General features: G+C 53.9%; 1 protein-coding gene across 1 annotated transcript in view; it reads right to left on the bottom strand.

Moving 5' to 3' along the window:
* The window catches only part of ARHGAP8 (Rho GTPase activating protein 8), a 45731-nt gene that overhangs the window by 8125 nt on the left and 25244 nt on the right, over positions 1 to 12362 (bottom strand). Inside the window, 2 exon segments of the mRNA XM_027766755.1 lie at positions 628 to 701; positions 11916 to 12026. Of these exon segments, the coding sequence (XP_027622556.1) occupies positions 628 to 701; positions 11916 to 12026 (185 nt within the window).

Below are 12362 nucleotides of genomic sequence, written 5' to 3' on the forward strand. Positions count from 1 at the left end.
TGTGTGATGGGCTGAGCCCGTGGCTGGCGGATTCGGCCCGCTGCAGTTTGAATCCTGGCCGCAGAGGCTTGAAAGCCAGGCCGGGTGCGTGCTTTCCTGACAGGGCGGACAGCGTGTGATGGCGCCCACTGGGTGCTTTCTCCCCCACCCCCTCTCTCAGGTCAGCACACATGGTCTCGAGCAACGAAAGGAAAAGTGTGGAGGCTGGAGGGGAGGGCCTGGAGGGCCCTGGAGGGGAAGGAGATCCTAAGGTCTCCCCCACCCTCGTCCAGCTTGACCACGCCTGTCCACTGGCGATGCATCTGCAAACCGGGCTGTCCTGGAGGGCTGCCTGTGGGTGGCGCTCATTCAGGCCTCAGCAGCCCCTCAGTCAGATCCGTTACTAACACCCTGGACAGACCAGAGAAGGAAGCGGCTGGCCCACGGTCACACAGCTCGTGCACGGGGTGGTCAGGATTCAACGCGGCCACCCAGCCAGAGCGCACACAGGTGTGAGCCCTTCCCTTCCCGGCTGCCTGCCCTGGGTAGGGCAGCTCCTCGAGTCCCCGGCCGTGGGCACCCAGATCCAAGATGGACCCCCAGGAGGTGCGCCCTGCAGCCACGTGCCCCCAGAACTGGCCTGCTCACCTTTCTGGCGCAGGTATGTCACCGTGAACCTCAGCACAGGGGGGATGAGCTCGCCTCCATTCTTGTCCTTGAGGCTGAGGGGAGAGAAAGCAGTTTCTGTCTGGGCTCGAGACGATCACGGTGCCCGCCCCACCCCGGGAAAACAGGGCCAAGGAGCCGCCTGGGGAGAGACACTCCTCGGGCCAGTTGACTCAACTGTGTCCTCCCAACTCCTGTGGAAGCCCTGACCCCCAGTGTGCTCCGTTTGAAGAAGGGGCCTCTCAGGAGGGAACTGAGGCTGCGCGAGGTCACAGGGCAACCTTGACCACTAAGACTGTGTCCTTATAAGGAGAGACACTAGAGGAGAGGCCACGAGACGTGGCGGCGGAGTGCCTTCTGCAAGGCCGGGAGGCGGGACCCAGGACCAGCTGCCGCCGGTCCAGACCTGGGCCTCCAGGCCAGCGAGAGCCCATGGTGTGCGCACTCTGTGCCGGCAGCTCGAGCAGCAGATGCACCTCCTCAGACAGCCCGTCTGTGGCCCAGGCCTCTCCGGCAGCCTGGCGGCCCACCTGCCACCGGCCCGTCCTCTCCGTCACACACCGACCTACTTCCCAGGTCGGAAGCCTCCTCTTAGGCGGTCTTCCTGTCTCCCAGTGGGAAGCGAGTGCACTCCACCCGTCCTTCCCCAGCACTGTCTGTGGACCCCATGCTCCTGCAGCCTGCCATGAGCTGTCATTAATGACCCTGTCCCAGAGGGATGCCCGCCATCCAAATACTGCTAAGAACAGCCAGCTGCCTGAGGCCGGGTATGTGCACCGGGCATTGCCCACACACCCAGGTGACTCATTTCATCCTTGGAACAGCCCTGGAAGCTTCCATGGTGAACCATGTTAACAGGTAAGGGGACTGAGGCTCAGAGCACTGATGGAACCTGCCCAGGGTCCCAAAATGTGGGTCATACTGCAGCAGGCTGAGTAATGACCCCGAGATGGCCACGCCCCAATCCCAGCACCTGTGAACACCTGATGTTAAAGGGACTGGGCGGGGCCAGCAGGAAGTGTGGTGGTTGGGGCGCCAGATTCCCACATGGCTGAGTACGGTTCAAGTCCTGGGCCTGGAGGCTTGCTTTCTCGCTCTCCATCTCTCTCTTTCTCTGTCTCCCTTTGGTCAAATTGAAGAATAATAATAAACAAATTAAATTAAATTTAATTTAAAAAATGTTCCTGGCAGTGTAATTAAGGATCTGAAGGGGAATATTGCCTCGAATTCTCTGGGTGAGTCCAGTGCTGTGGTCTGTGTTTGTGCCCCCTCCCCCCAAATTTCACAGGAGGTGGGCAGGACCCTCCTCACCACATCCCCATCAGGGGGTCCCCTCTGTCCACTGTGTGAGGGAGGGGATGGCCTGGGGTACAAGCAGCACCCAGGCAGGCCCCTCCCTGGGAGGAACGGGGAGACAGCGCATACTCCCAGGACCCACCAAAGCTATAGGCTCTTTCTTCTCTGCTTTGCCAGAGTCAGACAGCCCCATGCGATCCTTGCTCTGCCTGCCCCTGGGCACTAGACCAGGCTCGGCCTGTCCCTTGTTCTCTCCAGCCCATTTACCCATTTGGAAAGCAGAGATGCGGGCTCTGCAGACATGCTCCCACGTCCCAGCGGTGCAGGAGGTGGAAGGCTTGGGGAAGCCAGCAGTGCTGACAACTAAAATCCTTCTAAGGCCAGGGCTAAGCACCATTCCCAGGCCGATGAATAAGCAGGCCTGGTGAGCCGCAGCGACTGCCAGGGTCACACCGCCAGAGCCCGGGTAGAGCCCATGGTGTGCGCACTCTGTGCCGGCAGCTCGAGCAGCAGATGCACCTCCTCAGACAGCCCGTCTGTGGCCCAGGCCTCTCCGGCAGCCTGGCGGCCCACCTGCCACCGGCCCGTCCTCTCCGTCACACACCGACCTACTTCCCAGGTCGGAAGCCTCCTCTTAGGCGGTCTTCCTGTCTCCCAGTGGGAAGCGAGTGCACTCCACCCGTCCTTCCCCAGCACTGTCTGTGGACCCCATGCTCCTGCAGCCTGCCATGAGCTGTCATTAATGACCCTGTCCCAGAGGGATGCCCGCCATCCAAATACTGCTAAGAACAGCCAGCTGCCTGAGGCCGGGTATGTGCACCGGGCATTGCCCACACACCCAGGTGACTCATTTCATCCTTGGAACAGCCCTGGAAGCTTCCATGGTGAACCATGTTAACAGGTAAGGGGACTGAGGCTCAGAGCACTGATGGAACCTGCCCAGGGTCCCAAAATGTGGGTCATACTGCAGCAGGCTGAGTAATGACCCCGAGATGGCCACGCCCCAATCCCAGCACCTGTGAACACCTGATGTTAAAGGGACTGGGCGGGGCCAGCAGGAAGTGTGGTGGTTGGGGCGCCAGATTCCCACATGGCTGAGTACGGTTCAAGTCCTGGGCCTGGAGGCTTGCTTTCTCGCTCTCCATCTCTCTCTTTCTCTGTCTCCCTTTGGTCAAATTGAAGAATAATAATAAACAAATTAAATTAAATTTAATTTAAAAAATGTTCCTGGCAGTGTAATTAAGGATCTGAAGGGGAATATTGCCTCGAATTCTCTGGGTGAGTCCAGTGCTGTGGTCTGTGTTTGTGCCCCCTCCCCCCAAATTTCACAGGAGGTGGGCAGGACCCTCCTCACCACATCCCCATCAGGGGGTCCCCTCTGTCCACTGTGTGAGGGAGGGGATGGCCTGGGGTACAAGCAGCACCCAGGCAGGCCCCTCCCTGGGAGGAACGGGGAGACAGCGCATACTCCCAGGACCCACCAAAGCTATAGGCTCTTTCTTCTCTGCTTTGCCAGAGTCAGACAGCCCCATGCGATCCTTGCTCTGCCTGCCCCTGGGCACTAGACCAGGCTCGGCCTGTCCCTTGTTCTCTCCAGCCCATTTACCCATTTGGAAAGCAGAGATGCGGGCTCTGCAGACATGCTCCCACGTCCCAGCGGTGCAGGAGGTGGAAGGCTTGGGGAAGCCAGCAGTGCTGACAACTAAAATCCTTCTAAGGCCAGGGCTAAGCACCATTCCCAGGCCGATGAATAAGCAGGCCTGGTGAGCCGCAGCGACTGCCAGGGTCACACCGACAGAGCCCGGGTCTGCTGATTGCGAAGCCTGGACTAGTTAGTGTTCCTGGGGAGGGGCCCCCACTAACCCTGAAGGACAGGCTGGCAGTGGAGGTCGGACCAGCTGCTCTGAGCCTCCTCTGCACATTTCTTAGCCCATGCTTGGTTGTCTAAAAGTGGACTCCAGAGCCAGGAGAGGCCTTACCACGATTCCATCCAACCTCTTCAGGCAGAGGAGAAAACAGAGGTCACAAAAAGGGAGGAATCTGCCCAGGGTTGGGGCACTCAGCTCACGTGTTCCGCCTTTGCTTAAGGAGTGTCGGCGTCTGGTCCACCCCCCGCGGTCCATCAGAACGGGACCCTGGCATGAAATTGCTGTTGTCGATGGAGTGGAAACCACAAAGCGGTGTCTCCTCCCCTTCCATCCCACCCTTGCTGGCCCGGAGAGGGGCCTGCTCAAAGCACTGACAGCGCTGAGAATAGCAATCACACAGGGACCCTGGGGAGCAGATGTGGGCTTCCTGGCCAGGGACACAGTGGCCCCACCACAGCACAGCCCTCCCTGTGCACCAGATGTGTGTGGGCCAGGGCAGGGCCAGGCCAGAGCCAAGGTAGGGCCAGAGCAGGGCCAGAGCCAGGGCAGGGCCAGAAAGCGCCCGAGGAGTATACGAAAGCCACAGCCTGAACAAAGTCCCGAGGTGCAGGCCATGCAGGGGACCTCCTGGGGCAGAGCAGACTCACTGGTTGGCACAGCGTGCTCTGGGACAGCCAGTGGCCCATCGCAGGCACTGGGATCCTCCCCACGTAGTCCTGGCTGGTAGCCCCCCTCAGAGACAGGCATGGGGGATTCAGAGCATGTGCCTTCCCTGTCCGCACACAAGGAGTGCACTAGTGAGGGGAGTGGAGGATGGGGGAGGGAGAAGGGCTCGGCGGCTTGCAGTGGGGATGGGAGAGCAGAGAGGCCTCCTTGACTGGGCCCTGGGCCCCTCCCAGCCCTGAGATGTCACTCCTCTCTGGACAGTTTCCTCCCCAACCCCTAGGCAAATGCAGTGCAGATCTCAACAAAGTCCTTGACCAGGGCCAGCCATACCAGTCCCGGACACCAGCAGAACTGGGTGGTGTACCCGGACAGCCACAGCCACCGATGCGGGCTGAGCTCCTGCCTTGCACAGCGGGCACTGCCGAACCCGTTCCCCACGCTGTCAGGCATGTTCTCAGAGAGGCCAAAGTGAGGCGTAGAGAGGCAGATGATTTTACCTAAAGTCAATCAGCGTACGGGTGGCTGGAGCCAAGGTGCAAATAAAAATCTGACCCCCAGGTCCTCGTTACTCCTGGGTTCAAAGGGTACAGACCACAAGCCTTGTATTTTGAGCTGGGGTCTGGGAGGAGGCGGGGGTGTGAGAGGTGACAGGTGGCAACAGCTCGGATGCTGAGGTCTCACACCTGCATGGCTGGCCCCCTCTGCAGGCGGGTAGGAGTACGACACTACTTGGTATCACCAGGCCAGTCCCCAAAACTCTAATGGGGTGGGCTTCCGGCAAGTCAGGCTGCCACGCACGGCTTAGCACCAGAACCTGAAAGAAGTCTGCTCTCATACCCAAGGCCAGACACCAGGAGCAGGATCGAAGATCCCCTGGACAGCCACTTGGCTCAGGAGACCAAAGACAAGCCCACCCCGAGCACCCTGGGAAAGGGGACAGGAAGCCAGACTCCATCATCTCTTCCCTGGCAAAAGTGGATCCTGGCTCAGCTAAACCTTGGCTCTGGGAGAGAAGCAGAAGGCGACATGGTCATACCGTCCTGCTCACTAATGAGCAGCCGAAGGCCCCAAACTATCACCAGCAGGTCACGTTTCTTCCACAGTGGGAAGGAGTGATGACCCCTCACGAAGCCGTTTGCTCAAGAAGCTGCAACTCCCCACCCTTCCCTCTTTTCCCACCTGTACTCACTTCCACATGAAGACACAGACCAGGTAAAGGGAAGTCCAGGTCCATACACATGAGAGCATAAGTGGTTACTGTTTGTAGCTCTCTTTTTCTAAAGGCCACTCTATAGATTGAGAATTACCAATCTGTGAGTAGACACAGAATAGGGATCTAATTTCTATAACAACAACAGTCCAAAGGAGGAGAGAGAATGGGAGCAAAGTTTTTTAATATATTATTGAAACTAAGATATTATTTGTTTATTTATTTTTAAGTTTTTCCCTTAGAGTGTATATGCTTACTGGAGAGAGAGAAAGAGATAGAGACAGTGAGAAATCACTCCCCAGGAGAGAAGGCCATGACGGAATCCCTTCTCCTCCATTCTCCTCCCAGGATCTTGGGCATGCACGCACATGCCCCCGGCATGATCCTCAAGCCACCAGGTCCAGGACTCGAACCATGGTTGGCCATGTGGGAGTCCAGCAACGTAACTGCTATGCCATTTACTGGTCCTGAACTAAGATGTTATTAATCGAAACTAGATTGCTATGAATTAACATGATAATATAATCCTGAGGGCAATTACTAAGAAAAAAACTATGAAAGATATTTAGTAAGGGCTGATAGGTGGTGTGGTGGTTAAGGCGCTGGACTACCCCATGATTGACCATGGTTCAAGTCCCAGACCTGGGAGCTCGCTTTCCTACTTTTTCTTTCTTTCTCTGTCTCGCTCTCTGGTCAAATTAGAGAGATAATAATGATGCTAATAAATAAAATATTTTTAAAAATTAGTAAAAGATGGGGACCAGCAGTGGTGGGATAGTTAAGGCAGCTGGATTCCATATGGGCCACCATGTGGCTTAAAAAACACACCTGGCATGTGTGCGCATGTGCCCTGAATCTTGAGATGAGAGGGAGGAGAGGGGATTGTGGTGTGGCCAGCTGGGGGTGATTTCTCACTTTCTCTCTCCAGTAAGCACATCCATTCTACAGAAAAATTTAAAAGAAAAAAAAAAAGATGGGGCTAAATGGTGGTGCAGAGGTAAAATGAAATGCTCTGGAAAGCAATTCTACAAGAAAAAGGTATATGGTACATAGAAATAATTTACTTAACACAAAAGAAAGTAGTAATGGAGGAATAAAGGAGCCAAAAGACATAAGACATATGAGGGAGGGGCCAGCAGATGGCATGGTGGTTAAGGTGCTGGACTCCCATATGGCCAACTGCAGTTTGAGTCCTGAACCTGGTGGCTTGAAAACCATGCCTGGTGTGTGTTTGTGTGTACCCAAAATCCCAGGAGGAGAATGGAGAAGGAATTGCGACATGGCCATTCCCCCAGGGGGTAATTTCTCACTTTCCCTCTCTCCATCTTTCTCTGATGACATGCATGTGCCCTGTGTCAAAAACCTTAAAAAAAAAAAAAAAAAAAGACATATGGGGGAAAAGTAAAATGGCATATATAAATTCTACCTAGTCAGTAATCACATTAAATGTAAATGGGTTAAACACTCCAATCAAAAAGGTGGAATGGGGAAAAAACATAATCTAATTATGTTTTCTAGAAGAGACACACTTTAGATTAAAAGACACAAATAGTTTATACATAAAAGGATAAAAAAAAGATAGCTCATAAAAAAGCTGGAGTTGTTACACTAATATCGGACAAGAGACTTTAGCAGAAAAACTTGTTACTAATGACAAAGGACATTTTATGAGGGTTAATGGGGTCAAGCCATCAGGAAAACATAAGAATAATAAATATTTATGTGCCTATCAATAAAGCCTAAAAATATATGAAGCAAAAATGAACAGAATTGAAGAGTGACATAAATATTTTAAAACAATAACTGGAGGCTTCAATCCCTCACACTCAATAATGAATAGAATGACAGGGCACAAGATCAACAAAGAAACAGAAGATGTACTAAAAACTGGCAAGAACTAACAGAGACTCAAAGAAGACTCCAACCAACCACACACTGTCACTGTCTTTAATATACTAAAAAATAGTATATTAAAGAAAAAAAATCCCAAAGGGGCCAGCCCAGTATCCTAGTGGTTAAGGAGGCTGGATCCCACACAGCTGTGTGGTTCATGACCAACACCCAGCAGGTTGAAAACCATACCAGGTGTATGTGCACAGGTGCCCAAAATCCAGAAAGGAGGGAGAAATGGAGTAGAGGAGATGGTGGCATGATCATTCCCCATGGGGAATGTTTCTCCTCTCTATCTGCCTTTCTCTGGTGAGTGTATGTACCTTCTGGAAAAGTCCATGGAAAAAAACAAAAAAGGAAAAAAGTCATGAAGGAAATCAGACAATATTTTTAAATTACACACTAGCTCTTATGGGATGCAACTAGTGCAGGATTTAGAGAGATATTCATAGCATAAAGGCTTATATTTACAAAAGAGGACTGGCCAGTGGCATGGTGGTTAAGCTGGTTGGATCCCACATGGTCAACTGCACGGTTTGAGTCCCAGACTTGGTGGACTGAAAAACACACTTGGTGTGTGTGCATACCCAAAACCCTGAAAGGAGGGAGAAATGCAGAAGAGATTGCAGTGTGACCATCCCCCATGTGGGTGCTTTCTCACTTTCTCTCCCTCTCTTTCTCTCTCTCCAGTGAGAGCACACACACACACGCACACTCTAGTGAATCCAAAACAAACAAAAAACAAGCAACCAAACAAAATGACAAACCTCCCACAAAGCAAAACCCAAGATCAAACGGCATCATTGGTAAACTCTACCAAATGCTTAAAGGATCAGCACTAATCCTTACAAACTCTTCCAAAAGATAGAAGAGGAAGGAGCATTCTCCCTTTTATTCCACGAGGCTGGCATGACCAAAACTAGACAAGAAAATTACACAAGTATTTCTTATGGATATAGACACATAATTCTGAACAAAAGTCTAGCAAAACAAATCTAGGAACATATAGAAAAGATCACAGACCAGGAATACAAGGTTTATATGAAGATCAATCAATATAATTAATAATACATTGTATTTATCATAAAGGACACAAGTCATGTGATCATGTCAACGGAGACAGAAAAGGCATTTGACAAATTATAATGCCTTTCATGGAAAAAAAGCTAACCAACCAAACCACTCAACAAATTAGATGCTTCTTAATCTGATGAAGGTCATATATGGAAAACCCACAGCTAACACCATTCTCTACAGTGAAAGACTGACTGCTGGGCCAGCAGGTGTTGTGGTGGTTAAGGTGCTGGATCCCACGTGGCTGACGGCATGGCTTGAGTCCTGAACCAAGTGGCTTGAAAATCATGCCAGGCATGTGTGCACACATGCCCACAGTCCTGAGAAGAGATTGGAGAAGGGATGGTGGCATGGCCATACCCCGGGGGAGGGGGTGATCTTTCCACCCTCCCCAGCTCTGTCTGTTGAGTGCATGTACCCATTGGCTAAAATCTTAAAGAAAAAAAAAAGACTTACAGCTGATTCTTTTCTTTCTTTCTTTTTTAGTTTTGTTATAGAGTGCGTACACTCACCAGACAGAGGGAAAGTCATCCTTCGCCCCCCCCACCCCCTGGGGGGATGACCATGTCGCAGTCCCTTCTCCTCTATTCTCCTCCTGGGACTTCGGGCATGCATGCGCACGTGCCTGGTGTGATTTTCAAGCTGCCAGGTCAGGGACTCGATCGTGGGTGCCCTCGTGGGAGTCTAGTGCCTTGACCAGCACACCGCCTGCTGGCCCATGACTGCTAATTCTTGAGATCAGAAACAAACAAGGGTGTCTGCTCTGGCCTTCCTATCCAACTTCGTACTGGAGGTCACGGGCAGGTGTAAGTAGGTGATAAAAAATAAAACTATCTCTGATTGCAGATGACATCATGTTGGATATAGGAAATCCTAAAACATCGACAAATCAGTCTGTTCAGCCTAACGAGCAAGTTCAGCAAGGTTGCAGGATAGAAGATCAACATACAAAAGTCAGTCGCATTTTATTCACCAGCAATGAAACATGAAACTAAGAAAATACTCCACATCCAGGGCAGGACAGTGTCTTGGACCCACCTACAAGACAGTCCTGAATCCTATTCTACAGTAAGCCTTGAGAGTTCAGGGTGTGTGGGTGTGTGTGTGTGTGTGAGAGAGAGAGAGAGGGAGAGAGAGAGATGCACAAGTACCACAGGAACAGCCTACATCCCAGTCTGTGTGGTGTCATCATAGACGGCCTCCTGGAGGAGGAGGCCCTGAGGGAAGAATAGTAGCAGGCAAGCACTGGGCAGCAGGCACCAGCTCGCACTGTCTGCAGTCTGGTGTTGAGCCCCTTGGCCCTTGAGGGTGAGGGGGGCAGGGGCAGGGGCAGGGAAAGAAACTGGGTCCCAAACTACCTTAATGTGCCAGAGCTGGGGTGAGATCGGCCTCCACTCCCTGTCCCACGGAGGCCTCGCCCTCTTTCCGCAGCCGCTCAGACAGGACTCCCGTCTCCTCCTCCTTTAGGGGTGGGGAGCGCAGACCTCGCATGGCTGACTTCCCCTTAACGGAGTAACTGAGCATGCGTCCGCCAAGGGGGCAGCTTTCCGCCGTTCGCTCTTGAACTTGACTCAGCAAATTAACATTTGTGAGTGGGATTTGGTTATGAATTTTAATGGCTTTCATTCATTCATAGTCCAAGCAAATGACATATCTGGAGCTTTAGTTAGTAAGTTTATTGCCATTTTATTACAGCCATTGGCAAGGAGACTGCATAAAATGTCCACGTAAAGAGGCAGCGGCGTGCCACTGCCACTGGTGTTCCGCAGGCAGGGCCACCCATGGCGCTCCTGTTCCCTGCAGAGGCAGCGCTCTGGCCTGTGGTTACAACCTTTCCTAGAAGGGGGCTGGGCCATGGCGAGATGACAGTGACAGCGGAGATCCCACAGCTCTGCGTCACCTTCCTAAAGGCACCTGCTCAGGACACAGCCCAGAGGTGCCCCGGCGCCTTTGCGGAGCTGAGAGGCGCGAGGCCAGCGGCTGCCCCGTACTTCGGTGGAGGGAAGGCTCGGCAGCGGCGTTACACTTAGTTTGGGTCTTTCGGTTTTCGTTTTGTTTTGTCAGATGCTAAGAAGACAGGTGGGTCTCAATGTGAGGCAGGGAAGCAGGAAGGTGAGAGGGGCCATCTGCCAGGCTGGCCCACATGGGAAAGCTCCAGGTTTGCACCCAGACACGTCTCGGAAATGTGGGTGCACACGTACCCAGGATCCGTGGCCGGCTGGGGTGACCGCAGGGGGAAGACCTGCAGGGAGTCCCTGTCTGTCTGTCTCACTCACAGAAGAAATAAACAAACTTGTAGGTTGAGAAGGGAGGCAGGGAGGGAAGACATGAGTCTCCAGACCAAGGACCTGACTGTGGAAATGCCCTCCCGGAGGCTGGCCTGGCTCGAGCACTGAGCACCGTGGGCAGCACCGACCCCGCAGCACCAGACACGGGCTGGGGCTCAGCGGCCTCAGAAGCCAGGGCAGATGGTCACTTGGTGACTCGAAGACCCTGGGCCTGCTGGCTGAGCCTCTTAGGCCCGTCCCCGAGGGACAAGTTCTCAAGGGTGTGCCCCAGGGGCCCACGCTCCTTGCAGGGGCCGGCCCTGCCTTCCTGGGCAGCACGGGGGGCTTGAGGTCACACCTGCACACATTTTTACGATGGCGCTTAAGCAAAGGCTTCCTGGAGGAGGCGCTGTGGAGACAAGTCACGAGAAATGGGTGAAGCTGCCTGGTCGGGAACGGGAGGAGGGAGGGAGGCACAGGATGATTTTCCGGGAGTCGCTGAAGGTTGAAGATCACGCAGCCCACCTCGTCCACTGAGATATCGGAAACACGCCAAGAGGAGGGAGCTCGCGGTCACGGGGCTAAGGAGGGTGCCAGTCAGGAAGGACAGGGCCGCCGTGGTAACAGGCCTGTGGCCACACACAGCCTGTTGCCCAGATGGCTGTCAGCACACTGCGGTGATGCAGAAGCAGTGACCCAGGCTCCCACACCACCCCAAGAGGGGACACAGCTCATATCTGCTCCTATGTCGTTGGCCACAGTAAGTCATGTGACCTTCCTCACCTGGACAGTGCTGGGAAGTGTCTCAGCACGGAGCTGGAGGGCGGAGCCAGAACCCCAGGCTGGCTGGAAGGCCAGGTTCCCTATGCTCAGCCGGGGATGAGCTCGTGCTCTGCCCCCCTGCAGGGTTCGGCTGGCTACAGGCAGAGGCCTGGGGAAATGTCCGGACACAGACGCAGCCAGCATGGAGGGAGAGGCAGCTGCGCACGGCTCACTTACTATTGCAGGCTGACGCCAAACTGCTGGGTGGGCAGAGGAGGCCGCGGCGGCGGCGTCTTGGCAGGAGGGAGTGGCTGGCCCCTGTGAAGGCTCCGGAGCTGCTCTTGGTACCTGCAGACACGACAGAGGTGCATTCTCACCTGGCCACGGAGGGACTTTAGGGCCTGAGTGTCCACCGGAGCCCTGGGTGTCTCTTCATGGGCCACACCACCAACTCAAGCACACACAACCCTGCACTGCGATCACCTGTGAGCAGGTGCTGGTTTAAAACACTCCGACTGGGGAACCAGCAGTTAGCGTAATGGCTATGTCGCTGGACTCCCACGTAGTCGACCGTGGTTTGTGTCCCGGACCGGTGGCTTAAAACACGCCGGGCGCGTGTGCGTGCGTGCCCAAGATCCCAAGAGGAGAATGGAGGAGAAGGGATTGCGGCGTGACCATCCCCCC

The sequence above is a fragment of the Tupaia chinensis genome, unplaced genomic scaffold (assembly GCF_000334495.1).
Source record: "Tupaia chinensis unplaced genomic scaffold, TupChi_1.0 Scaffold143651_1, whole genome shotgun sequence".
In the NCBI taxonomy this organism is placed as follows: domain Eukaryota; kingdom Metazoa; phylum Chordata; class Mammalia; order Scandentia; family Tupaiidae; genus Tupaia; species Tupaia belangeri.